Raw genomic sequence first — 27,698 nt, 5'->3', positions numbered from 1 at the left:
ACCACGACCAAAGACCGAGCTTTCTCGACAGCAGGCCTAGCCATCTGGAACAACATCCCCACAGACCTCAGACTGGAACCCTGCCATCTAACATTTAGGAAAAAACTCAAGACTTGGCTTTTCCACCAAGCCTTCTCATATACGCCTGACCCATACTAATTGGCCTTAGACACTCTTCATGAGCTATGGAACATCATACCTCTTCTAAGTACCTTATAAGCACAATCCCTTAACTCTCAATTGTATTATGCTCTTAGTTAACTGCCCTCTCCGGCCTTATCTTTCTGGCTGCTTAAGCTTCCAAGTTTACCCTCCTTGTTGAATGTAACTTTTCGTCTTCTGTTAAATGATTGTTCTTTGTTACAGTTTACCCCGTTCTGTGTAAACCGATCTGATACGGTTATTAACCATGAAGGTCGGTATAGAAAAGAGTTAAATAAATAAATAAATTGTGAAATATATGAGGTTCTAAGGGTGAGAAGATTGACGGTGAGGAAGATAGGTGAGAGAGAAGATATGGGGGATGGGGTGAGAGGGAGGAGATGACAGAGGATGAGCTAAGAGAATGCAAAAAAGAGCTGGAGGGAGTTAGAGAAAGGGGATGGGATGGAAAGTTGAGAGGAGCTGGGGATGTAAGAGAGGATTAGTTGGAGGGGCAGAGGTTGAGAGAAAGGGTCCTCTGGAGGGATGAAGTTTGAGAGAAAGGATCGACTGGAGAGGGGATCAGTTAGAATGCAGAGAGGGTGAGAGTGGTGCTATCGTCTGAGGCCATGTGAATTTTCAAGTGCTAAAATGGGGTCACGCTGGCTAAAAGTTTGTGAAGCCCTGACATATACAATAAAATAAAAATAAATAAATAGAAAACCACTGCCAGTCTGGTAGTGTTAAAAAATAAATCCTTTACCAGATTATTGGATGCAGATGAAAGAAATCAGTAGAGTGAACAATGAAGAAGAGTGCAAGCCATACAGCAAAAACAAAAGACAGTACACTGTCCAAAAAGTTAGTCACCTCAAAATCTTCACATACAAGAGGTTTTCTTCCTGTATTATCTACTATACTAGTGCTGAGATACTCCTAGGAAAATGGGTCCCTCCCAGGGCTCTTCCCATTCTGGCATGCACATCTGTATAGTCCTGTAACTGAACTGCAACAGACTACTGAATAGAAGAACTTTTGCTGACTACTTCCAAGCAGCAACTCTGAAAGTAGATTTCCTAGTCTGGCAATCCTTGCTCTGACGCCAACCAGAAACCACGCTTCAAACCTTAAGGCAAATCTTCAGTGGAATACAAGGAGTATGGTATTAATTCTCCTTTCACTATTCTTCACCTCTTTTGGTTCAGAAGCTCAAAATCCTCCTTGGATTCCCAAGAAATCTCCCTCCTCCTGGAAGGCCTGAGGGCTTCAACTTTGAGCCTTAGCCACCTTCCCAGGATGGAAGATTGGACAAAAGAGAACACAAGCCAAAGTAGATTCATGAGCTTTGTTAAATCACACTTCTTGACAAGACACCTCCCACTTGAGTGTCAGGGAACATTATATATGCCTACGCTCTCTCTCATCCTCCATTCAGAATTTGTGAAGATAATGATATCTTTAGTAAGAATGTTGGTGACACCCTTACAAGTGTTATAAAACAGAGGCTTCCACTTTCATATATTGGAAAAATACTGTCCCTCTCAAATGGGAAAAGTGATTACAGAAATATTTCTGCTAGTCTTTGGCTTCAACCAACATAATTTAGTCAGTTGCTATTCCTTCCTTGATGGAACAATATTTTCAACAACTAGCCACAGTGGTAGGAAATATTTTCCATATATCTGTAAGTAGGTTTGATATCTTTAGCTACTTTTTCTGTGCCATAGAACAAGGGCATTACAGTGACACTGGGAATGAGAATCCTATACTGCAAAACAGGAAAGCGAGTCAGTATGAAGTTTTGACTTCAGATTGATTAATTATAATGTATTTTAATGGGCTAGGCCTTTACCTAATTTTAGCATGGCATATAAGTATGAGTGTAATAATCAGCACAAGTTAAGGCTTCCTTGTTATAATGTAACTGTATGCTCTGTATCTCTTGTTGATTGGTTAATTGTATATTCTACTTAGTTCATTGTAAACCGAATTGATTTGATTTGTATCAAGAAAGTCGGTATATAAAAGCCTTAATAAATAAATAAATAAAATATAGCAGAGATCTCAAATTTTAAATAAACATAAACATTAAATATTTATATTGCTAATTTAATTATTGTTGATAAATGATTCTTTATAAGACACTGTCCAAGCAAAACATGTGAAATAATTATTGCTGTGTATGATATACAGTGCCTTAAATTCCCTGTACTTCCCTTGGATTCCTAAAATTATAGATTGATTATTTCTAAAACAATGACTAATTTATCCAAATAGCAGTTGCAGATGTTTTTATTTAAAATGTATTAACACTTCCAAATCTGCCAAGTACATGCTAGGACATGGTATACAGTACCTAGAATTTCTGTATTTAATAGCCAGGTTGTGAGAACACTCTGAATTGCTTTATGACATAACCCAACACAAAAAGTTCTTTGGTTGTAATTATTCATTTGTCAGGATCACAGGTTTAATCCAGAGCCCCATATATATATATATATATAACTCAATCTGTACAAAAATGTTTTCACATATACTGAGGCTTGTTAAAAAAAAAAAAAAACAAACACTTTCCTGTTACTATTCAATCATTTGGAAAATCCTAATCTGGGAGTAAATCATCTCCTAACACTTCATCTGCAAATTCATCATCTTCAACTCGTTTTTTGGGTGCTGTTTTTGGCCTTTCCATTGGTGTTCCCAGAGGATCCATATATGAGGTATCTAGAATTCAAAAGAGACATTTTTACAGACGCTCAATAAGGAAACTAACTTTTATTACTATGAAACCAGAATTGGGAATATGGCACAATAAAATTAACTATTTCAATAAAGTCAAATAGAAAAATACCCCAAACCCCACATCAAAAACAAAGTCCCAGTATAATAAAGTCAGTGCATAATTGAAAGACAACAAAGTTATTACCAGAGCTACTTTTTCTGTTCCGTCCTGCTGGTTTATTTACTGCAAAGCAAAGAAGTTACATTAAATTATATGCAGTTTTAAAAATGGAAAAAAGACCTGTATTCATTGAGACAAGCCTTCTTCTACTCAACTGCTAAAACTGATCCTCAGTGTTACATCAGCATATACATCTTTCCTATGTGCACAAAGTATTTACAATATCAAAAGCTGGAGATCAATGGGAGGATAACTTTTAAACAAGTGTGTGCTCATATACGCAGCTATATGGACATGCGCACGCATGCACATGTATTTTATATTGTGCGTTCAAATGCGCACACACTATATCAAATACACTTAAATCTACCCAACAACATGTTCATGTGTCTAAAAGACACGTGGCATGTATTTTCAACATAGCCGGATAAGCAGTGTTTTAACACTTATATGGCTATTTTACAGGGTCATTCATCAAACCACATTAGGGCCTTATAGTGCAATAAAAGGGGGCCTAATGCGCCATAAATGCGCAATCTTTATTGTACTGTGCGTTTGCATGTAAATATGATCATGAGTATGTAAAAGCTAAAAAATTATTCAAATGAGGGACTCCTACCACACTTCGTGGAAAAATAACGCACACTAATGTGGGATTTAACTACACCTTTTTTTGTGCGTGAAAACCAGTTTATATCATGCCATAGTGACCGTTATCGCTGCAATTATTGCGAGCGAGACAGCGAGAGCTTTTCTGACACACACCGACACAGCCCTGCTGAGCCAAAAAAACCCTCTTTTCTTATCTGCCCTATCTTCATACATCTTTGATGTTAGGGGGAAGTGTACTAGTTAGTGGGATACTGGCTGCTTCATTGGCCCACTTATGCGATGGAAGCAGGATTTCAACGCACATGTGCACATCCATTTCAAATAGGGTGCACATGTACGTGCTTCAGCCTATGTTATACCATGCGCATATATACGTGCCTATGTTACAATGGTCTTAGCCATTGTATTACATATGCGTGTATGGTATAAGGCTAGACAAGCGTACTGTTTGAAATGGATGCGCACATGTTTGCGCAAATCCCACTTCCACCACATAAGTGAGGGTATTTTAAGGATGGTGGTCTTGAACGAGTAGATGTGGCTCGGTTATTTACACTTTCGAATAATAGAAGGACTAGGGGGCATTCCATGAAGTTAGCAAGTAACACAATTAAGACTAATCGGAGAAAATTCTTTTTCACTCAACGCACAATAAATCTCTGGAATTTGTTGCTAGAGGATGTGGTTAGTGCAGTTAGTGTAGCTGGGTTCAAAAAAGGTTTGGATAAGTTCTTGGAGGAGAAGTCCATTAATGGCTATTAATCAATTATACTTAGGGAATAGCCACTGCTATTAATTGCATCAGTAGCATGGGTTCTTCTTAGTGTTTGGGTAATTGCCAGGTTCTTGTGGCCTGGTTTTTGGCCTCTGTTGGAAACAGGATGCTGGGCTTGATGGACCCTTGGTCTGTCCCAGCATGGCAATTTCTTATGTTCTTATGGGATGGGGTTCACGTGAATGTGTTCGGGGCTGCAAGGGTGAGAGGTTGAGAGAAAACGAGGTGATAATTGAAAATGTTTGATTGTTTTTCTGAATATCCTTTGGAGCGCATACGAGATACTGAAATCTGAAGGTTTGTGTTTGTGGTTACTTTGGTTAATTTAAAGTTTTAAACTAAAAGGGACACGCGCTGTCGCCATTGCAAGTTTCACCAGTTTATTCCCAGTTTGTCCCAGTGAGGGATAGGGCTTCCTAACCTACTAGTTTATATGTCTTTCTTTCCCCCTGTTATTCCCAACCCGTAATAGTTTGCTGATTATCCTAGATTTTTTCTTTTGACTTACATGCCATCCATAGCAGCAGTAAAGTTACGAGGCAGGGAACCTCAGCACACACAACTACTGGCCTTCCCCCACATGTCCCGCCCCTTTTTCTATACTTTTTCACATGTGAGCATAGTGGGAAATATGCACATACTTGGTCGGCTTTTAAAACTCGCTCAGCATATGCCAGCCAGAGTTTTGTGCATATCTCCCAGTTTAGACGAGCAACATGTTAAAGTGTTGTATACCGTGATCCTTTGTCCCGCAATGCAAGATTTTATCATGGGTTATGAAATTTACCTATGTGATGCAGTATTTAAGAAATTTTCCTAACCACACCCCTTTTTTTTAAATCTCAGCTGCTAACATGCCATATTTCCACAGAATTTATAGCAATTTGATGAATCTAGGCCTTAATTAGCTGGATAAGTAGTGGTTCTTGAAATACATCTGGCTAAGTAGCAGCAAAGATAGCCGGATAAGTGTTATAACACTACTTTTCCTACTATGTTGAAAATATATGCCGAGTGTCTTTTAAATAAAAGATATAGATTGAGTGGTACCTGATTATAATTATTTGTGGATATGTTTACTGCTTAGCTGCCTGCCTAGTTCAGGAACTTATATTGAATCCTTTTTTTTTTTTTTATATATTGACATTTGATTTGACATATCACATTGGTTTACATTCAGGTACTGCAAGTATTTTCCTATCCCCAGAAGGCTTACAATCTAAATTTGTACCTGAGGCAATGGAGGGTAAAGTGACTTGCCCAAGGTCACAAGGAGTGATAGGGGGACTTGAACCCTGGTCTCCTGGCTCGTAGCCCACTGCTCTAACCACTAAGCTATTCCTCCTCCCTGTTGTGATATCCTGTACCTGATTTTGCGGATCAACCTATGCACAACCTATGGTCCTCCCTATCGTGATGTCCTGTAGCTGATTTTGCGGCCCAACCTATGTAGTTTTAAGTTACATTATTATCATGTGTGATGGAATGTACCGACTAATCCTTCATTCTACCTTATCCCAGTCCTCCTTAAGGCAGAATGCCACAAGGGATTCTGGGTGAAGGAGGTTCTCTTCACCCTACCATAAGAACCCAGGCCTAGAAAGGCTAGGGAAGCCCCAGGACATCACGATATAACCAGATGATAGACGTTTATCTGTTAGTTGTGCCTGATGCAAGATGAGCTACTATCTTGATTCTTGTATCTTTGAAGCACTTTAAATAAATATCTGTACCATAACTAAGTTGGTTCAGTCTTATCATATTCCTGAAATATCCTGCAGTGGCAGAAGGCCCGAATATGCTCCATCATCATTCTGTTGAAATAATTGTCTTTGTAGATGCTTTTTATCATGTACCACAATGTCTTTTATTTTACTGTGTTACTTAACTAAAGAGTTTCACTTCCATAGCATGGATAAATCTATTGTATTTGTGCTCCTAATTTTAATCATTTACTCAAGGAAATTTAACTTGCATATTTTCCTTAGCACTAACCACATCCTCTGGCAACAAATTCCAGAGCTTTATTGTGCGTTGAGTGGCTTCTGACATTATCCAGTGAGTCGGGGTAGAGATGCCTGCACAACTTCATCACATCACCCACGCAGCACGAGGTACAACCTGGCCAGAGCTGGGTGGTGACGCAAGAGAAGCGGTAGCAAACATAAAAATCAGTGACGCTCTTCTTCAAATGTGAATGACGATGGCCAGTATGATGCGATCTGACAGCAGTGGCAGCCACAGATTAGTTCACAGATCAGAAAATGGACTGAGGTACTATCCTGGGATGGGGAGCAGCACCGGATCGCTGGACCGAAATATCACTTCCACTGGCGGGGTGGCAGCTGGGACCAGTATGACGGCAGGGGAAACTCCCATGTTCTTCATTCCCCGGAGGAGGGTGAAAATTACTTTAAAAGGAGCAAGATCCATGGGTGCAGTGCAGTGTGCCGATTGCTGTGCCCTTTTACCAGGGCAGCCATTACAGTTCCAATGCCACATCGAGGCCCACTTTCCCCAGCTTGAGTACAGCAAAGGATGTCCCCAGACTGCCCTCAGTCTCCGAGTTCAAATAAGCCACCCTCAAGGGATGCTCTACCTCTCCTTCAGCAGCTTCCGAGGGAAGCAGTGACAATGCTACCTGCTAGGGAACCCTGCCAGAAGGACCGCAGGGATTCCCCATTCTAGTGGTGAGTGGTGATGCCAAGACCCCAGGAGAGGTGAGTGTTACCTCAGAGGTGGCTGCTCTTTCGATAACATCCAAAACCGCGGCAGAAATCTCAGCTTCAACGGAGAATGACCCTCCCTCCTGGGGGGACATTGTAGAAGAAGCTTTTCATGCCCAAGAATGGGAGCCAGAAGAATTGGAAGAAAAAAGAGAGAAGAAAACTGAAAGAGGAAGGCCTGCCCTCAGGAGCCCTTCTACAGATATTTGACCAAGAGGGGCCTGCTGAAGCCTGCTGATACTGCAGCCCTCGGACTCAGACCATGGCCAAGGACCAGGTGTCTTTGGACACCTGGTCCTTCAGATCCAGGTCCTCTGGAGGCCTATACAGTAGATCTCTGGTCGCATGCAAGGGAGCAACAGAATGGAACATAGCTATCAGTGCCTGCACGTCCTGAGAAAGGTTCATTATAGCAGCACCTGAGGTTAACCTGTTTGCCAGTACATCACAAAGCTACAGGGAATACTGTATCATTGCTATGAGAGGATGCCTGGTGGTTACCAGCTCCAGAATTTCATCAGGGAATATCTTCCAGATCAGCAGCAGCTCCCCTGGAGTGTAGCTGCCAGATTCATTCATGTCAGAGTCTTTAGTTCCCAGCAAGGCGTTAAACCCAGCAGCTGCTTCTAGAATCACCATACCAAGCGAATTATTCGATCAGGCTATGCCCTCAGATATCTGCAACTAGTCATAGGTTGCCCCCAGCACCTGCAACAATCTGAAAGATCTTCTGCAAGCTTCTCAGGCTGAGAGGCTGGTTTGCAGGATGGTGCTCATTGAATACAGAGGGGCAGGCACAGGAGGAGCAGCCTGTGAGTGAGCTTCCTCATGCTCCCGGTCGGATCATGCACGTGCCTCTTCTTGCTTCACCGCCAGTAGTATGAGGTCCACTGGCGGCACTTGAGGCCTGCTTTCTTCCTCTGCAGCTAGAGTTTTCAGATGTTGACCCGGAGACCCGGCAATTCATTCAGAATTCCAGAGTCTCCGGGCCAAATCCAGGGAGTTCCTAGATATGCCACAGACCTCTTCTTCTGTCGCTGGCTCCGGGAGTGCTGGCGGCAATGCTAGGTTTGTACTTCTGCTGCTGGCTCCTGGAGCATTGGCGGCAACGCTGGGCCTGTTCTTTGCTGCCACGCCGGCTCCAAGAAATGCTGGTGGCGTCGCTGGCCTCTGCCACTGCAGGTCCTTGCTTTTGCTGGCGGGGTTTCCCCCACCACGTCACTGTTCTACGCCGCCGGCAGGACCTTCCTGCCGGCAGCATTGGCATCCCTCCCCCTGTTGCCACCCAGGGCAGACCACCCCCCTCACCCCCCCTTAGTACACCTCTGGCTAAAGATTACTTTTGAAACAAAGGTGAAAGTTCTGACTGCCCTTCCTTCTTGACTGGATCATCAAGAGTCCTGGTGTAAGGGATCCCTCCCATCAGGGATTCGAAGACAAGAACATAGGACTGCATTAGAGCACAGGAGGTTTGAGTCATCTAACAATGAGTAAAAACAAAGTGTACCATCAAAAAAGACACCCATCCGGTGACCCTCAAGGCCCTGGGGAAGGAGAGAGAGTTTTATCTCTCTGTGCAGAGATAGTAACTTTGTAATCTTGTAAGCTGGTGGTTCTGCCCATGAGAAGGACACCCTGACTACCTAGGGACCTATTTTTCCATGCCCTGGAGGCCTTTGACATTCCTGCACAGATTGAGGGAAAACATTGTGATAAACTAATACATTGTACTGCTGTGGATCAAGATTTGTGCCATCTTCATTCATTGTTCATCAGTAAAGAATTGTTTTGAAATACCCAGTGTACATTGGGACAACAGGACAAACACAAGGCCTTGGGAGTAATCCTCCCCCCCCCCCCAACTCAACAAAGGTTCTAGGCCCTGCAATAAAGAGACAAAGCCAAGCTAGCCTGGGAAGGTCCCTGCCCCCAAAGAGTACAACAAATTCTTTTATGGCCTCATCAGGTAGCAATCCCCTCCTCCTGGGGTTAGAATTACACAGTAAAGACTTATTTTTGGAACACCAGCACCATGTGTGAAAAGTCTTCTTGGTGCTGCACCACTGAAACACCTTGGCCCTGAAGATAATTCTCCACCACCCATTGGGGGCTCCACACCAGGGTTTTATAGGCCTGAGTTGGGGCTAAGCTTTGGTATCGTTTGCCTAAGTATAACTGGAGGATGGAGTGGGGGAGAAAGAGGGCTGGCTACATTTAGATGTGTTCTGCACAGAATGGAATCCGAGGCTCTATTGAAATCCAAATAGACCAGATTCAGTGCTCTCATCAGATCTAATTCCTTGTTAGTTGGTGGAAAAAAATTAATCAGAATTTGACAGTCTCTCTCAGATCCTACAGTCTGATGGTTTCAAGGTCATTTTACCACTCTTTTCTTTAGTAGTGATTCCATTAATTTATTCACCACTGGGTCAGACTAACCAGCCTATAGTTACTGGCCTCCTCTAATGAATTTGCCTGTCTCCAGTCTACTGACATCACACCAATCTCTATAGGATAATTGAACAGAACTACCACCAGAACCTCTCTAGGCTCACTATGTTAAGATGTATCCCATTTGGATCCATTCATTTTTATCAGATTTCAGAGACTGAGCCTACCACTTTTGCACTCCTGTATTTATCTGTGGCCTTTTTCCAAGCCCTTTAAAAAACAAAACAAAACAGAATAAAAATATTTGTTCATTATTTTTGCTTTTGTAGTGCCCTTTTACCTTTGTGCAGCCACCCCATATCTTTATGATTGTCACAAAAGTGCAGTGGGACACTGCTGATTTGCAACTTTTGGGACATCTGTAACCCTTCTTACAATGGCTACCTCAGCCTGTGATTTCCTCATAGATTGTACTATGCCCCTAATTACATGACTAAGAACCAATGGAGCACAGAGAAGGATCTGACCAATGAGAAATCTGAAAGGACAAAGATTTCAAATCTGCCTGGGTTTTCTGGGTGGAGTTAGAGAAATATTACTAGGACAACGGAAGTTCTGCCTGTGACTCTACCCAATTAAGACTTGCTGTCCCCTGCAGGGATTTACACAGTGAGTATCCCAGTTATAATGGGCAGTGGCAGATTAATTGGCAGCTTGGAAAGCAACTGGCTGTAACTTTCTAGGAATTACCGTGCCAGTTCTGTGCTGAACCCATGTTGTTGCTGTTGTGGCTACCAGCTGCCACTAGGCCACTCTGATCTGAGGCTGGGGCATTGCTCACTATAGCCTACGGGCAAAGGATAAAGGTCCCACAGACTGGAGGGAAGACTACTACTTGGAGAAGTCATTTGAGGAGCATGAGTAACTATTCTCATACCACCCGCAAGGGAAGAGGTCTGTACCTAGCCTTGCATAATGAGTGAGCCATCAGACTATATGCCAGTGATATCCATCATCACATTAAAAGCATAGCTATTCATCTTCACCAGACGTAAACCTGTGATTACAGTTAAACTCAAGTTCTTTGTTATTTCTAATTTTAACCCTTGAAGTCCCTGTCCCATCGCCATACCAAACCCCAGGGGCAGAAGCAGGGCCCGTGCAAGGGGATTAGGTGCCTTAGGCACCTTCTGCCTTGCGCCACCCGCCTCGCGAGCAGCGGTGGCAAAGAGGAGTGGAGATTCGAATCCCCACTCCTCTTTGTCGCCGCTGCTCAGGCCCCCTATTGGTTGGCGCCCTAGGCCCCCAGGCCTAGCTCACCTAGTGCTTCTGCCAGCCCTGGGCAGAAGGCAGTATCCTTTTGCATATCCTAATTGAATTCTTAACATGTATCATTATTGTCTTTTGCTGTCAGAGGGACTGAGAGCACATCACTTTACTGCTAACTTCCAAGGTTTAAGGGACTATATATTTAGCACAGTAATTGCCTTCTGAGGCCTGGGGGAAATCATATATTTATGTATTTATTTAAATTCTTTTATATACCAAAGTATAGCTGAAAGCCTTCACCCCGGTTTACATTGTAACAATTCATACATGTAACAGCGATTAAACTTGAAAAGTAAGTACATAAAAATGTGAGAACAACTCAGAGAGTAACAAGTTAGTAGTATACAATTTACATATAATATTACATTTAGAACTTAATTATGAGAAATAAGTTTATTACAGAGGTATTGAAGTTCAAGATGAGGAGTGAGGTTATTCGAATCAGTCAGTGAATGATTGTCTAAACAACCATGTTTTTAATTCTTTTTTGAAGGATTTGGAATCACTGATGGAGCTTAGGTGATTTGGAATAGAGTTCCATTCTATGGGTCCTGCTATTGAGAAGGCTCTATTTCTAGTAGTGGATAATTTTGCAGATGACAGTGGGGGAATTACTAGTTGTAATTTTTCAGAGGACCTTGAGGAACGTGGAGATTTGAGAATTGCGATCATATTGTTTAGAGATGAGTCTTTGTAGATTTCATTATGTAGTAAAGTTAAAGTCTTGTATTTAATCCTTTGTGAGATTGGTAGCCAGTGAAGGTTGTCTATGCATATGTCTATGCATGTATATTATTGGGCCCAGTTATTAGTGTAAATATATACCACCATGGTTTATAGTGACTTCATTAATAATGTAAAAGTATACAAGGCTTTGGTATCCATAGATTTAAAGTTATAGTTTATTGCCCTGGGGCAGAAACTGATTTGACTGTGTATCTATAGTTGTATCTGTTTATGGTTAATCCTTCATTTACTGCAGCAATGGTTCTTTTAATAGTAACAGTTGCACTGTTTTACTATGATGGGTTCATTGGCTCACAGGTAAAGGGGGTTGGGAACGCTACTAGAATACTCATTTTAGGGACAGCTCCCCTCAGAAGTTTATTCATTATATGGATCACACCTCTGGGTGGGGGGACACTTTTGTAGCTGTCACAGATTCTTCACCTCTAAATCTTAATATTCTGTTCCTGCACTTTCTAATTTTATTAAAATATTTTTTAAAAGGTCCTGTCACTGTGCTTTACTGTCTTAGGTTTTTTTTCTGCAAATATGCCTTTGGTCTCCTATCTTCCCTGTTTCTCTCAGTCTTCCCAAATGTTTTTCTCTATTCTTCTTCTGGTATATCTTGTACCTTTTGAATGCTATGAAAACCACTTTGCCCTTATATTTTCAGTCATCCTTTAAAAAACAAAAAACAAACAATAGGGATGTTATTTTCTCTTTGTTTTATTTACTTCCCTAACAAAGGCTTTTTGCTCTTACAATGGCTCCTTAGTTTTCAAGTTTCGTCTCCTGTTCCTTTACTTCACCTAGATATTCCCACCTTGCCAGTGCTTCCCTAAGGTATTCCCCCATCAGCTATTCTCTACTTGCCTGTTTCTTTCTTGCTGCTGGTATCATTGAGTTGATCTGTACCTGGCAAGGATCTTAATTTGGCATTTAGTCTTTCGCCTTTGGCACTGGCACCACTGGTTTGCTTGTTGTCTGGAAAACATACAAAAATGAATTTTTTAACAATATCATTAATATGGTAGAAGGTAGTCATTGACGGTAACTGCTCCATTGACATGTCTATCCAATAAAGAGAGGAAAAATCTAGCAAAAAAAGAAAACAATAGTTATCCATCTAGCATTTGGTAAATTGAGGCACAGGGAATTAATGTGACTTGCCCAAAGTCACATTGATAGTAAGTCACACCCATTTCCCAAGAGTTCACTTTAAACATTGTTCAGTGTTGTAACCATTAGACCATATTTTCTCTTTCTTTCAGTTTCTTAACAATATACTTAGGGGACGATTTTAAAAGGCATGCGCATCCATGTGCATGCAGTTCCCGGAGCGTGCACTTGGATGCACCGATTTTATAACATGCGCGTGTTGTTGCGTACCCCATCCACGGTAGGCCCGCGACTGGGCCTACTCACCGTTGCAGCGCTGCTCCCGAACCCAGACCATCCTCGCTCACGGCTGTGGGCAGCCGCCTATGCCCCCGAGCACCTACTGCCTCGGCGGCTGTTCCAGACTCCTCCGTGGACCTCCTCAGTTCCTGACGGGCCTCCCTGCGTGGGCCATGGGGAGATGCCGTCGTCCGGCCTCCTGCGGGCCCTGGCTTTCGTGCGCGTACCTCCCAGTCAGCCCGCGGCCCCGGATGATGACATCATCGGGCCTTGGTATATAAGGCAGGGCTCCGCCACTAGTTCCTTGCCTTGGCAGCAGGTCTCCACGTTTGATCGTGTGCTCATTGCCCATCGTTCCCGTTTCCTGATCCTGACTTCGTTTCTGGTTCCTGATCCTGACTCCGTTCCTGGTTCCTGCTCCTGCTCCATACCCTGGTCCCTTCTGTTGCAACCGTCACTGCCCGACGTCTCCACTACGCCCACCTTACCTCTTTGGTGACTCCCTCTTTGCCTTTTGGAAGTTTGGCTGCCGCGGCATCATCGTGCCGTTCTCCTCTGGCGTTCCCGGACTGGCTAGATGCCACACTCCACCATGTTTCCCAGCAGCCTAAGAGCGTGTGCGCGGTGTGGCCCCAACTCAAGTACCAGCAGTGGCGCGAACCTCAGGGGCGTTCCCCTGAGGTGATGTCATCTCCACCGGATATTTAAGGTCTCTGAAATCGCTAACTAATCGAGTTAGCAAGGAGTTGGATTACTAGGGAAAGGTTTCCTTACGCTCCTAGCTACTCTGCCTCCTCGGACTTACCAGGGGTACTTGCTCCTCGGGGGCCTCGTTTCTCTTTGCCTTTCAGGTCACAGTCTGGAACCGGTACTCGTTCTAGAGGGCCCACGTACCGGGACTTGCTACTGAATACCACTTCTGCCAGGAAGTCATCGCTGCCTACAACTCCAGTGAGTTATCATCTCTCTCTCAGAGTGTTCCCTGGAACCAGGTACTCGCTCCTCGAGGGCCTACTTCTTTCCAGCTCCTGTTCCTGAACTCTGCATACCCTGCCTACTCACTATATTCAGTTTCTCTACAGCTCAGTTATCCAGGATCGCTGTTCCAGTATCTGAGGGACTACAGCCCAGCCAGGCATTCCAGCTCACTACTGCCACCTCTGGTGCTTCCATATACTGTCTAATAAAAGAAGTAGTGTGTGTCTGTCTCCATACTCTGAGCCTGACTGGTGGTCCCTCTCGGGATCTTCCCCCGGGGGCATGGTCATCTGCCACTGGCCCAAGGATCCACCCACAACTACCTCAAACACCAACAGCTTCCTTGTCTCGCTGGACTGATTCTCTGGCTTTGATCTTTGCTGCGTTCGACCACACTTAGGATTGCTTCTTTGGCTTTGACCCTTGCTACATTGGACTACACTCTGGACTGATTCTCTGGCTTTGACCTTTGCTACGTTGAACCACGTTCAGGATTGCTTATTTGGCATTGACCCTTGATACCCTGTACTATGCTCAGGATTGATTCTCCGGCTTTGACCCTTGCACCGTTAGACTAAGCTCTGGACTGATTCTCTGGCTTTGACCCTTGCTACGTTGGATTACGTTCTGGACTGACACTCTGGTTTGACCCTTGCTCTACTCCGTCTCAGTAGCTTATCTTGCTCAGCCGCCTGCCATGACCTCAGATTGCCTTGACTATGCCTTTGGTATCTATTGGACTTGGCCTCTTGGCTTCGCCTCTATTACTTGGGCGCTGTCTGTCAATGCCCTGTTCCTGTTGGCACCCGGGTCTCTGGATCCCTGCCTCGTCCGGACCTACGTCAGTCTCTTGATACCTCTGCTGGTTCCTGGCAACCCTTAAGAACATAAGAACATAATAAATTGCCATGCTGGGTCAGACCAAGGGTCCATCAAGTCCAGCATCCTTTTCCAACAGAGGCCAAACCAGGCCACAAAAACCTGGTAATTACCCAAACACTAAGAAGATCCCATGCTACTGATGCAATTAATAGCAGTGGCTATTCCCTAAGTAAACTTGATCAATAGCTGTTAATGGACTTCTCCTCCAAGAACTTATCCAAACCTTTTTTGAACACAGCTACACTAACTGCACTAACCACATCTTCTGACAACAATTCCAGAGCTTTAGTGTGCGTTGAGTGAAAAAGAATTTTCTCCGATTATTCTTAAATGTGCTACTTGCTAACTTCATGGAATGCCCCCTAGTCCTTCTATTATTCGAAAGTGTAAATAACCGAGTCACATCTACTCGTTCAAGACCTCTCAGAATCTTAAAGACCTCTATCATATCTCCCCTCAGCCGTCTCTTCTCCAAGCTGAACAGCCTTAACCTTTTCAGGGTTTCCTCATAGGGGAGCTGTTCCATCCCCTTTATCATTTTGGTTGCCCTTCTCTGTACCTTCTCCATTGCAACTATATCTTTTCTGAGATGTGGCGACCAGAATTGTAAACAGTATTCAAGGTGCGGTCTCACCATGGAGCGATATAGAGGCAATATGACATTTTCAGTTTATTAACCATTCCCTGTTGCGGTCGTGCCTGAGGTCTAAATCTCACCAAACACTTCTCCACCCCCAATCCACTCACCCCCATCTCGCAAACCACAAGATCACATCAGAACTATAGGCTAGAATCCTTTGAGACTACCTCTTCTCTCGAAGTTATGAATATCCTAAAGAAACTCAAACCCTCTTCTCATCCGCTAGACACCATCCCATCAAACCTTCTCATCTCAATTCCAAATACCATAGCGAAACCCATCGCAGAAATCAACTGCTCACTAACCCAAGGTCAAGTGCCCGACTCTCTCAAGCAAGCCATACTGAAGCCTCTACTGAAAAAACCTAATTTGTCAACAGATGATCCATCCAACTTCCGTCCCATAGCCAACTTACCCTTCATCGCCAAGATCATTGAAAAAATAGTAAATAAACAACTCACAGACTACTGGAAGATCACACGATTCTGGCTCCATCGCAGTACGGATTTTGTAAATCCCGAAACACAGAATCCCTTCTGATTTCTCTCATGGACTCCGTTCTATTGAGCTCAGAAAAAAGACAACCACACCTACTTATTCTCCTTGACCTCTCAGCAGCCTTTGATACGGTCAGCCACTCAATCCTTCTCCACCAACTAGCTGATATTGGTATCTCAGGCGCTGCCCTCGACTGGTTCCGCTCTTTTCTCAGCAATAGATCATTCAAGGTAAAAATCAATAACAAAGAATCACAATCAATCAGCTCAAACCTGGGAGTCCCTCAAGGCTCTTCCCTCTCCCCTACCCTTTTTAACATCTATCTGCTACCTCTCTGCCTCCTCCTTTCTAAGCTGAAAATCAAACACTTCATTTACGCGGACGACGTCCAAATTCTCATCCCGATTAAGAAATCCCTACAAAATTCTTTAATCTTCTGGGAGAATTGCTTTCATGAAATCAGCGCCCTCCTTACTAAACTCAATTTAGTAATCAACAAAGACAAGATGGAATACTCATCATCTCCCAGGAAGACAACCCCTTGTCTAGAGAAACAGCCTCACCCATAAATGGTCAACCATAAATAGTCTTCAACTCTCCCTCCAACCTTACATCAACTATCCTGAACAACCTCAAAAACTCAGCCTTCGTAAGAGACCTAGGAGTGCTCCTCGACAATCAGCTCAACCTGAAAAAATTTGTAAACAACACGACAAAAGATTGCTTCTTTAAATTACAAGTTCTGAAAAAGCTAAAACCGCTCCTGCACTTTCAAGATTTCCGCCTGGTTCTACAATCTATCATCCTTACCAAAATTGATTACTGTAACTCTCTGCTACTTGGTCTACCAGCTACCACCATTAAGCCTCTACAGATGTTACAGAACTCTGCGGCCAGGATCTTGACCAACTCTAATAAGAGAGACCACATCACATCTATCCTCTACAACCTCCATTGGCTACCGATCAAATACAGAATTCTATACAAAGTCCTGACCATCATGCATAAATCCTTATACAACTCAGCCCCAATGGATCTCACATTTCAGCTACACACCAACAAATCCACGAGACCGATCAGAAAAGCTTACCAAGGCACCCTTTTCGTCCCTCAAGCCAAAACCTCGCTAAGTAATAGGGCACTATCCACTGCAGGTCCTACCCATTGGAACACACTCCCACCAGAACTCAGACAAGACTCCTGCCAGATTTCTTTCAAGAAAAAACTGAAAACATGGCTATTCAGCCTTGCGTTTCCTTGAAGGCCCACAATGTACTACCCATGACAACTTTGATTGGTTCTATATGTTATTAATTCACCTTTAAATCCTCCCCACCTTACACCTTCTTTTCTATTTTCCCCTCCACCCTATCTTCCATTCCCCGTGTCCGCCCTCACTCTCCCATCCCAGTATTCCTTCTCAATCGAGACAATCATTCGCCTGATTTCGTCTTTACATTGATGGCACATTTACTCACATTTTGTATAAGAATTGTTACCAAAGGCTTCTAAATGTTTAAATGTTTAAATGTTCCTCGTTTTTTATGTAATGCTCACAAGCACTCTTATTTGTTCCATGTTCTTTGTTCCATGTAATGCTCTTAGGCAAGTTGAATTGTTTCACTGTAAACCGGTTTGATTTGCATCCAATGCAAGAAGATCGGTATATAAAAAACAATAAGTAAATAAATAAATAAATAATGACGTCTTTCCTGAGCATGGAGTAGCCTACAGGTGGAATTCATTCCTGTGCTCCTGAGCCGTCATGTCCTGCCAGCCTTTGCGGAGCTCCGATTGACTTATGGCTCGTTCGTCGAAGTTCTGCCTCGGCTGGATTCTTCCCTGCGCTCGTCCCGTTCTCAGCGTGGTCTGTGACCAGCCTCCTCGGGCTGTGTAGGGCCCGCAGTGGGAGAGGGTGGTCCGCGACCAGTCCCGCGGGTGGACTGTGTAGGGCGCCCTGAGAGACAGTGCCAATGTCCTTCCGCCCAGCTCTCGTCTCGTATGGACTTCGTCAAGTTCCTCGTCTTGTCCTGGATGCCGTTGCATCAGTCTTGGTATCATGTCAATGTCTTGCTCCTGATGTCGTTGCATCGACCCTGGTCCGGGATGCCATCGCATCGACCACTGGTCCGTGATGTCTTCGCATCAGCCTTGGTGTCATGTCTTCAGCTACCTTGGTGTCATGTCTTGTGCCAGCCCTCGTCTCTGATGCTGTCCACATCAGCCTTGGTGTCATGTCTTCGTCTGCGATGCTGTAGCATCGATCTTGGTGTCATGTCTTCATGTCAAGGCCGTCTGCCCTCGACCTCAGGCCAGGCCTGCTGCTCCATGCCGATCCAAGCGGCAGGTCCGAAAGGGCTCGGAATGGTTGGAGGACCATTCACATTCCAACATCATCATGTTGTTGGCCTTGGGAGCTTGCAGGCCTGGCAGAGGGTAAGCCTGTCAGCCATGCTGGAACATGCCGTCAACCCTCGGTTTGGTCCTGGATCTGTCTGGGGTCGGGCTGAGGCCCAAGGGCACACTAAAACACCAGCTTTCTTGACAGAATGCAAGGCCTTGCGAGGTTACTGTTCAACAGAAAAGCACAGGTCCAAGTACAGATCCCTGAGGCACTCCACTGTTTACCCTTTTCCACTGAGAAAATTGACCATTTAATCCTACTCTCTGTTTCCTGTCTTTTAACCAGTTTGTAATCCACGAAAGGACATCGCCTCCTATCCAATGACTTTTTAGTTTTCGTAGAAGCCTCTCATGAGGGACTTTGTCAAACGCCTTCTGAAAATCCAAATTCACTACATCTACCAGTTCACCTTTATCCACATGTTTATTAACCCCTTCAAAAAGGGGTTACTGGGAGTCGTCACATGGAGGCCCGCCTAAGATCAGCCGGCCCCGGCACCCAAGGGCTCAACCTGTGCGGAACAAGGGCTGGCATTAACGAAGCTCCAGTTGGCCTCCTCCTAGTCAGCTCCGCCTCCTGACAGTGGGGACCCGTAGGGCTTGTCCTACGGGTTGTGTCAACCCCACCTCGGGCCAAGGATCCACCACCAGTGCAACACATGTTAGTGCGTGCATATTAGAAAATACGGTTCCCGCGTGCACATGCATGCCGGATTTTAAAATATGCGCACACATGTGCGAGTGGGTCAGGACTCGTTTGCGCAGGGGAGGGGGGATTTTGTAATCTACGTGCAGCAATGCGATCGGGCCTTTGCCCAGTTCCCTCCCAGTCTGCTCCAAATAAGGAGCGGACTGGGAGGGAACTTTCCTTTACCTCTATCTACCCTTCTTCCTTTTTCCTTCTCCTCCCCGACCCCTAAACTAACTAGTGTTTTTTTTTTGTTTGTTTTTTAACTTACCTGCTCTTTCGGCCACGCTAGTAACCCCCGAATTTTACATGCATGGGCCGTTTAAAATTCGCCTGTTAATGTCCATATTCATATTCACTCATTTGTGGAGGCACCTATACAAGTTTAAGTGGTTTAGATATTGTCCATGGGCTATGATTCTTTATCTGGAAAACTTCTATTATCTGGAATTTGTGCACTGTGCAGTCATCATATGTGAGTGCCTCAAACTCATTCCTGCTTTGCTCACAAGTCATTTGCAGCTGATACAGCCCTGGTAGATCATCAGTTTTGCTCCTCTCTTGATCTCCACATTTTTGTGAAGACCAGAAGTGAGACCAAGTAGCTTTCTTCAGAGAAAAGTCCAGGAGTGAAAATAAAAAAGACTGCACTATCTGTTCAGCAGAAAGCTGAGCTGCTTAAAAACTTGATAACAGGCTAGCATTGTATCTTGTATTATTCTTGAGAAAATCATGAATAGTACAGGCTACAGGAAAAATTAAGGGAGAAGAATAATTATATGAAGCAACTGACACTGATGGGAGTTACTCAAAAATTCATCAAGTGATTGTGCACAGCAGTCCATTGTAAAACCAACCCCCATCAGTCATTAGTGATCAACCTGACAATCCAGATATCAGCTTTGAAGAGCTATCTGTTACATCCCTTGCTGCATCCACTTCTACCACAGATGATTCTTAAAGTAGATAGATACTGTTACCATTATTGATATTATGTACTAGCTGACTCCTTTGTATTTTTGATGCATAATACAGTTGGATGTACTGTATATTAATATATTAAAATACATTTTAACTGCCTTTCCCAAGGCTCAGAGTGATGTACAATAAATATACATAAAAATATAAATAATTACAATACAAAAGTAAAACAAAATCCACCCATCATATAAAATCCAAGCAACAAACATGTAAATATTAAATCAAAGAAATTCTAAAAATCAGCAACCAGTTGGCTAAAATAAAATCTCAAGATTTCTTAATAGAAGACATTATGGGGCAGATTTTATAAATCTGCACACACGCGTACTTTTGTTTCGCGCACGAGGCGTGAACAAGAGTATGCGGGATTTCAATAGATACGCGCGTAGCTGCGCATATCCATTAAAATCCGGGGTCGGCATGCGCAAGGCTGCCCAAAATCGGCAGCCTGCGTACGCCGAGCCGCGCAGCTGCCTCCATTCCCTCCGAGGCCGCTCCGAAATCGGAGCGGCCTCGGAGGGAACTTTCCTTCACCCTCCCCTCCCCTTCCCCTCCCTTCCCCTATCTAACCCACCCCCCAGCCCTATCTAAACCTCTCCCCTACCTCTATCCCGAAAGTTATGCGCCGATGTTATAAAATACGATGCCTGCAAACACATGCGATACAAAATCAGGCGCACATGTGCGTGCGGGTGCCCAATTATGCACACGGAGGGGGGGGGAATTTTGTAAAGCACGCACGGCGACACGATCGGGCTTTTGCCCAGTTTCCTCCCAGACCGCTCCAATTAAAGAGCGGACTGAGAGGGAACTTCCCTACCCTCCTACTTAACCTTCCTCCCTTTTCCCCTCTCCACCATGACCCCTAAATCTACCCTACCTATCATTTTTTTTGTTTGTATTTTATCTTACTTCCTCCTTGGAGTAGAAGTAATTTGCGCACGCCTGCAGAGCACAAAATTGTGTTATCCTGGTTGACCCCTGCCCCCACCCAGATCCCGCCCCCTGCCCACCCCTTTTTAATGGCCTGGCACTTCTGCACGTACTGGGAGATATGCGCACGGCCGGGCCGTTTCTAAAATGTACTCAGCGCGCACACAGCCCGGCCACGCACATATCTCCCGGTCTTTGTGCGCACCGGGTGAATAGAAATTTACCTGTGAGACTTTACCAATTTTATCTCTTTCACTGATGGAATACAGAGCAGATCCTCATCTGCAAATCTCAAAATTCACGCAGGCTCATAGTTGTCTGGTTGCCCCTTCAAGTACATGGCCCAATACCATTTAAGGCTTTAAAAGTAAGACAAAGTACTTCAAAAAGGAGCCCACTAGGGAATTGGGAGCCAGTGCTGTGAGTTAAGAAAAGGACTAATACACTTTAAGAGGTGAATTTTAAAAGCCTAATGGGCACATTAATTAGAGGATGCGTGAAGAAGTTAGGCTCATATGCACAGATTGGATTTTAAAAGCCACCAAGATATGCGCATTTCTCCCACATTGCGCACATCTCGAAAGTTTTCAAAAAGGGACATGGCGTGGTCTGGGTGGGCCACGGGAGTTTCGGGGCGTGAACCTAAGATGTGCACACAAATACTGATACGACCTGGCGTGAGCTGAGGCCCTCTGCCACGTAACTTCACTTCTGCTATGGATGCCGTGTAAGTTAAAATGTAAATAAAACTAGGCAGATCAGCAGGGTTTTAAGGGTCGAGGCTAACTGGGGGGAGTGGAGGCTATGAAACCAGAGGAGGTGGAGGACCTATCTTTTAATTGGGCAAACTGGGGACAAACTGGTAAAACTGAGAATGACATCAGCGTGCACCCCTATTAAAATCCCCTGATTTACATGGTAAAATTGGGATTTACATGCACATGCACCTGCCCATTTAAAATTTGACACACATATGCATGTGGCCAAGCTATTTTATAACATGTGAGCATATAAATGCGAATGTTATAAAATGGTTGCGTACCTAGGCACGGGCCGACGACTGTGCACAATAATGCGCATGTGCACCAGTTTGAAAGTTCACATCCCTATGAGGTCCCTGCTGCCAAACATATCGTTTTGGACAACTTGTAATCCATGTGTGCTCTTAGCAGAAAGATCAATAAAAAGAGAATTATAGTTAAGATGAGTCAATACTAAGAAATGTAAGACAATTTTCAAGTCAGATTGTGACAAGTAAGGCTTTAATTGGCTAACCATTCTAAGTTTTATAAAAGCTAATGAGATATGATCTTCTATATTAAGGACTGAATTTAATTCCCTGTCTTCGGGAGGTTCATTCTATCTAAATTTGGCTGGAATTTAACTTTTTTGAGAGTCTTCTGTATTGACCCACAAGACCTCAATTTTCAGAGTTAAGCTTCAGCCTATTTGCTTTTATCCAACTTGAAATAGCTTCAAACAAAGATTAATCAAAGATATAGATTCCTGTTGATCTAGAGGTAATGGCCAATATAACTGGGTATTATTTACATAAAGCTGAAACTTAATCCCGAAAGATCTAAGGGAGGAAATATATATTAAATAGGAGAGGGACCAAACTAGACTCCGGTGGGGTAGGCGATTGATTCAGCCATCTAACCCGTGGTGCTCAAATGGGGGGAGGGAACCCCAGGGGGGGGGGACATGAATGATCCCGAAGGGGGGCATGTTAGCTGACTAGAGAAGGACAAACAAATAAGGCTGTGCTGCCCAGATTCGGCGCTGGAAAGGCACTGCAAGCTCAGGAGTTAGGGAGCGGTGTGGAGAGAGAGTGTATATCTATGTTTGCTTGGTGTGCCATGATCACTGTTTCCTTTAAGCTGTGCACATGTGCATGTGCTCACACCAAAACATAGGGGGTAATTTTCAAAAGAATGTACACGTTTAAATGTAACTACTGTTGTAGCAATTTTCAGAAGCCATTTACCTGCTTAAAGTGCACTTATTCAGGTAAATCCTATGGAGAATTCAATGGCATATATTGTAGCAATTTTCAAAAGCCCACTTACACAGGTAAAGTGCGTTTACACATATAAAATCCAATTTTAAGCATGTAAATACTTTTAAAAATCAGGCCCAGTGTCCACACAACAAATCCTATTATTTGCATTATTCTTGCTCGTAGCGCACAAATTGAAACTCACATAGCCTTTCAGAAGTTAGAGGTAGCATTAGCTATGGTCATTGTCTTGCCTGTCTCTGGAAATGGGTGTCTGCCTCTCTGTGTCCATGCCTGTGTGTGTTTGCATGTGCTCTAAGGCTGAGAAACTGATCAGTAGGACCCAAGGTCAGGGAGATTCCACACTCAACCGGGTAGACCCTGGTCTTCCCTTTCCTCTTTACCATTCTGAACTAAGCAAGAAAAACCGTCATGAGCCAGCTAACGGTTGTTCACCATCTTGCTCTATCCCCCTTTGAAGTTGTTGAACTTGTATTGGTATGTGAGGGTTTTGAGGGGGGAGGAGACTCAGCCCGGCAGGGTCCCTGTTTTGTTGCTTGAGTGGGTGGAAGGGCTTTATTTCATGCCTCTAGACCCAAAAGATACTTTTTTTTGTTTTATCTACATGGCACTTAACCATGTATAGCCGGTTAAGTCTAAACTTATCCAGCCATATGAGGCCGGATAACCTTAAACCAACTCTGAGGCAGGTCTAAAGTTATCCAGCAAACCTAGCCAGTTATATCTGAAAATCAGCTAAATTAGCTGGATAATTTTACCCTGCACCAGAACACCCCCATAATGCCTTTTTAAAATCTGGCTAAAATGTATCTGTTAAATGACTCAATATTAAAAAAAACCTGTTATTTAGCTGAATAACTTGTTACTTAATGCCTTTGAATATTGATCACAATGTTTACAAAACGTTTTGAATTGAAAGAGCTCACCTCATTCTGATTTGAACTGCTAGTTCAAGGACATTTCCACTGATTTTCAATATACTGCGCTATCATCAGGCTTTGGAGATATTAACCAAAGTAAAAATACAAATTCTGATGATATAGGAAGGCAATAAAAAATTGTTGTGCTAAAATAAAAAATGTAAAAAAAAATTGTTGTGCCAGATTTGGTTAAGGATACTAAAGTAAAATGGAGGAAATTTATCTTACAACAATTATAGCTTAAAGAACTGACTAGCTATGAAAGTAGCTTTGAATAATGTTACAAAAATTACAGATCCTGAAGCCATTCAACAATATATGACCATCATGATAAGAGAATGATCACCAGCTAAGCAATTTCAAGATAAATCGACTGTGAAGTATTCCAGTGTACTAGTTAGAAGTTGATCTTTGTATGAACAGTATATTCAATGTCTGAGATAATTTATCTTGTTTCAATGCAAAGAATCAATATTCAGAAATTAGTGTCCTAAGTTTTTCTTTCTCCTCTTCCTCCTCGGTCATGTACATTGAAATAGATTTCACATTAATACCCAGCTGAAGCTTATATTGAGAACTGTCAGTATTCTTACTTCTAGGTGAATGTGCAGGAAAGATTTAAAGGGGATTCGAGGGTGAGAAGCAAGTAGAAGAATTCTAAAAAAATTATCAAAGACTAATTTCTGTTTTTTGCTCAATTGCTTTTAAAAATAAAGGTGAAATGATTTACATGAAGCACATATGATAGGTACATATGTAATGTGTGGTTAATTTATTTATATAAATAATTTGCACACTCAGCCTCATTGTTTTACTGTACTTTCAAAACATTTGAAATAGCATCCTGGCAGTGATGGAAAGAATTCTGACTGCTAAATGAGAAACTAAGAACAGCATTTACACAGGAAGAAGACCAATTGCAGGGGTTAATTACTTTTATATGGTGGGTTGATTGCTGTAAAAATATTTCAAAAGTATTCTTTAAACATTTAATAAATTATGGCCTGTTTTTAGCTAACGACGACCAGCGACAAAAAAAGGGGGGCTAAATTAATATATAGGTATTTTGCTCACTACTTTTAATTTATAATTTTTAATTTTTAATTTTTTAAATTTTTTATGTTTATAATTTTTAATATTTTGTATATAATTATTTATATGTATTTATTAATTCTTGGTTGAAGACGACTTACAACAAATATACATTGCTGAACGGAGCACAACTCAGGTGGAAGTAAAACTGCATCAGCAAGCCTGATGGCGTCTCTCTGAAATGTGAAAAGAGCGTCCGGTCTTCTCAATCATTTGCAGTTTCACTCAACAGCTGGAAAGGCTTTGACAGCTTTCTATTAGCTTTGACAGCTTTTTATTAAGAAGCAAAAAAACTCTTATAAGTAAGTGTCTTTGAAACCGGCTTGCTGTGATCCTAAAGATGCAGTAACTTCATTGCAGACAAAGACGGAGTAACAAACTTGGAGCACGGCTCTACTGCGGCCGAAGTTTCGCTGAAAACAGCTTCATCAAGAACCTGAAATATCACAATGTTTGTATGAAGAACTTCCCACAGATCCGTCGTCTCAAAACAATGCAAATACAATTAAACTTTTCTATTTGCAGCGTATGCTGTTAAAATCTTCTATATCGCGTCTTCAGTCATTTTGCATCACTATTTTAAACAAAGAAAAATCAATAAACAATTTTAAAAAGTTTCATGTACTTATCTTTCAGCGGAGCAAAAGAGAATTTTCCTTACTTCGGGACCTCCTGGTCTCTCACGTAGATGCACAAAGACAGACAGCACTCAATGAATTCAGCACTAGATTTTAACAGACCAAACAAATGCTGGCGCATCCAATGGGGTTTAGGTAACGTGATGACGTATTGATTTGGAAATCAGTCAGAGGAACACCTGTAGATCTAAATCTACATTCAGTCCTTGCGGCTGAAGAGTCTGTAGGCAGTGTATCCACCGCTGTTCAGATTGAAGAAGTAGGCGATCAAAGTCTCCTCCTCTCCATGATGGAGTAATTTGTTCCAAAACACAAACCCGTAGCTCATCAAATGTATGCGACAAATCCTGACAATGAGGCACCAAGGGGGCGGTGACTCGACCATGTGTTAAACAAGAGCGGTGCTCTATGAGGCGGGTTTTTAAAGAACGCTTCGTTTTGCCCACATATATTTTCAAACAGGGACATTGTATCATGTAGATTACGCCCACAGACAAGCAGGTGGTTATTGATCGTAATTGTAATGTGAAATCAATAGAGGCGAAATGTATTGAAGTGACATTCATCATAACCTGACATATTGAGCAGTGGCCACATGCTTGATGAGATCCCAATTCACTATTTATTGTCTGAGGTAGGGAATCCGTCGGTACTAGCTGGTCTTTTAGATTCGCTCCTCTAGTATATGTGCATAATGGTATTTTATCAAATACTGTATGACTTTGTAAAATATGCCAATTATCCATGATAATGGATTTGGCAGTAGGAGCCATCAAGGAAAATGGAATGACACATGTGAGTACGTCTGATTCTTCTGTAATGTTCGATTTAGGCAAAAAGAGCCAATCACGGTGTGTGTGCTTAGCACGAGTGTATGCTTTTTATATACAACGCAGGGGATAGCCCCGGTTTTGAAATCGTGCAGATAACATTCTTGATTGTTGTTGAAAATCCTCCATGGTTGTACACAAACGTCGTGCTCTGAAGAATTGGCCGATTGGCAAATTTTCTTTAAGGTGTCTCGGGTGTGCGCTAGTGAAATGTAATAAAGTATTACTACTGACAGGTTTTCTGTGTAACTTTGTAATAAAACCATCTGCCGTTTTTGTTATCAATATGTCCAAAAAAACAATTTTCTGATCTTGAAAATTCGATGTAAATTTAAGATGTTGGTTTAAAGAGTTTAACCAATTGAAAAAAGTTTCAAAGTCATTTTTAGTGCCAAGCCACAGAATGAGTATATCATCTATATACCGGTGCCATGATCGTATGAATTGGGAAAAAGGGTTGTTATTATTTATCCATGCCTTCTCAAAATGGCCCATATAGAGATTGGCTAAATTCGGCGCCATGGTTGCCCCCATGGCGGTACCACGTATCTGTTGTAAAAACTGTTGCTCAAATGCAAAAATATTTTTTTGTAATGCCAATTTTAGTAAAGACAGTAGAAATTCTGACGGAATTCGGTGTGGGCGAGGTCTCATTTCAAAATATTCAAAAGCAATATTTATTGCTTCTGTTTGAAGAATGCACGTGTAAAGGGATTCCACATCCAAGGTTATCAAAGAAATATTTGTAGTGTCACATTGTATCTGTTCAAGTTGGGAAATCATTTGCTAAGAATCACGCACATAAGATGGTAATTGTGGGACAAAAGGAGCTAAAAAGAAGTCTACAAATTTGGATAATGGCTCAAGTGCTGAGTCTTTTCCGGAAACAATGGGCCTCCCTGGTGGGTTAGTTAAATTTTTGTGAATTTTTGGCAATATGTAGAACAAGGGAACTTGTTTCAAAAAGACAGCTTCTTTAGTAGTTAAAAAGCCTTCTTGTGATCCCTGTGTTACAATGGTCTCTATTTGTTGCATAATTTCTTCAGTGGGATCTTGAGTTAAAGGTAGATAGAAGCGAGAATCTTGCAAATGACGTTTAACTTCAGATGTATATTGGAGCCGATCCATCACCACTATTTTGCCTCCCTTATCTGCCGGTTTGGTTATTAAATCACTATTGTTTCGTAATGTTTGT

At 42.8% G+C, this 27,698-nt stretch overlaps 1 protein-coding gene across 1 annotated transcript in view; it reads right to left on the bottom strand.

Annotated features, from left to right (window-relative positions):
- Window positions 1–2,417: 2,417 nt before the first annotated feature.
- The window catches only part of LOC115092047 (intraflagellar transport protein 88 homolog), a 353,514-nt gene continuing 328,233 nt past the window's right edge, over window positions 2,418–27,698 (bottom strand). The window contains exons 26-28 of the mRNA XM_029602513.1: window positions 12,476–12,586; window positions 3,068–3,106; window positions 2,418–2,865 (exon numbers count right to left, since the gene is read on the bottom strand). Coding sequence (XP_029458373.1) covers window positions 2,744–2,865; window positions 3,068–3,106; window positions 12,476–12,586 — 272 coding nt within the window. The 3' untranslated portion in view covers window positions 2,418–2,743. The remainder of the gene's footprint in view (window positions 2,866–3,067; window positions 3,107–12,475; window positions 12,587–27,698) is intronic.

The sequence above is a fragment of the Rhinatrema bivittatum genome, chromosome 5 (genome assembly GCF_901001135.1).
Source record: "Rhinatrema bivittatum chromosome 5, aRhiBiv1.1, whole genome shotgun sequence".
In the NCBI taxonomy this organism is placed as follows: Eukaryota; Metazoa; Chordata; class Amphibia; order Gymnophiona; family Rhinatrematidae; genus Rhinatrema; species Rhinatrema bivittatum.
Note: the sequence above shows the minus strand (reverse complement) of the source record. Positions and strands in the feature narration are given on the sequence as shown.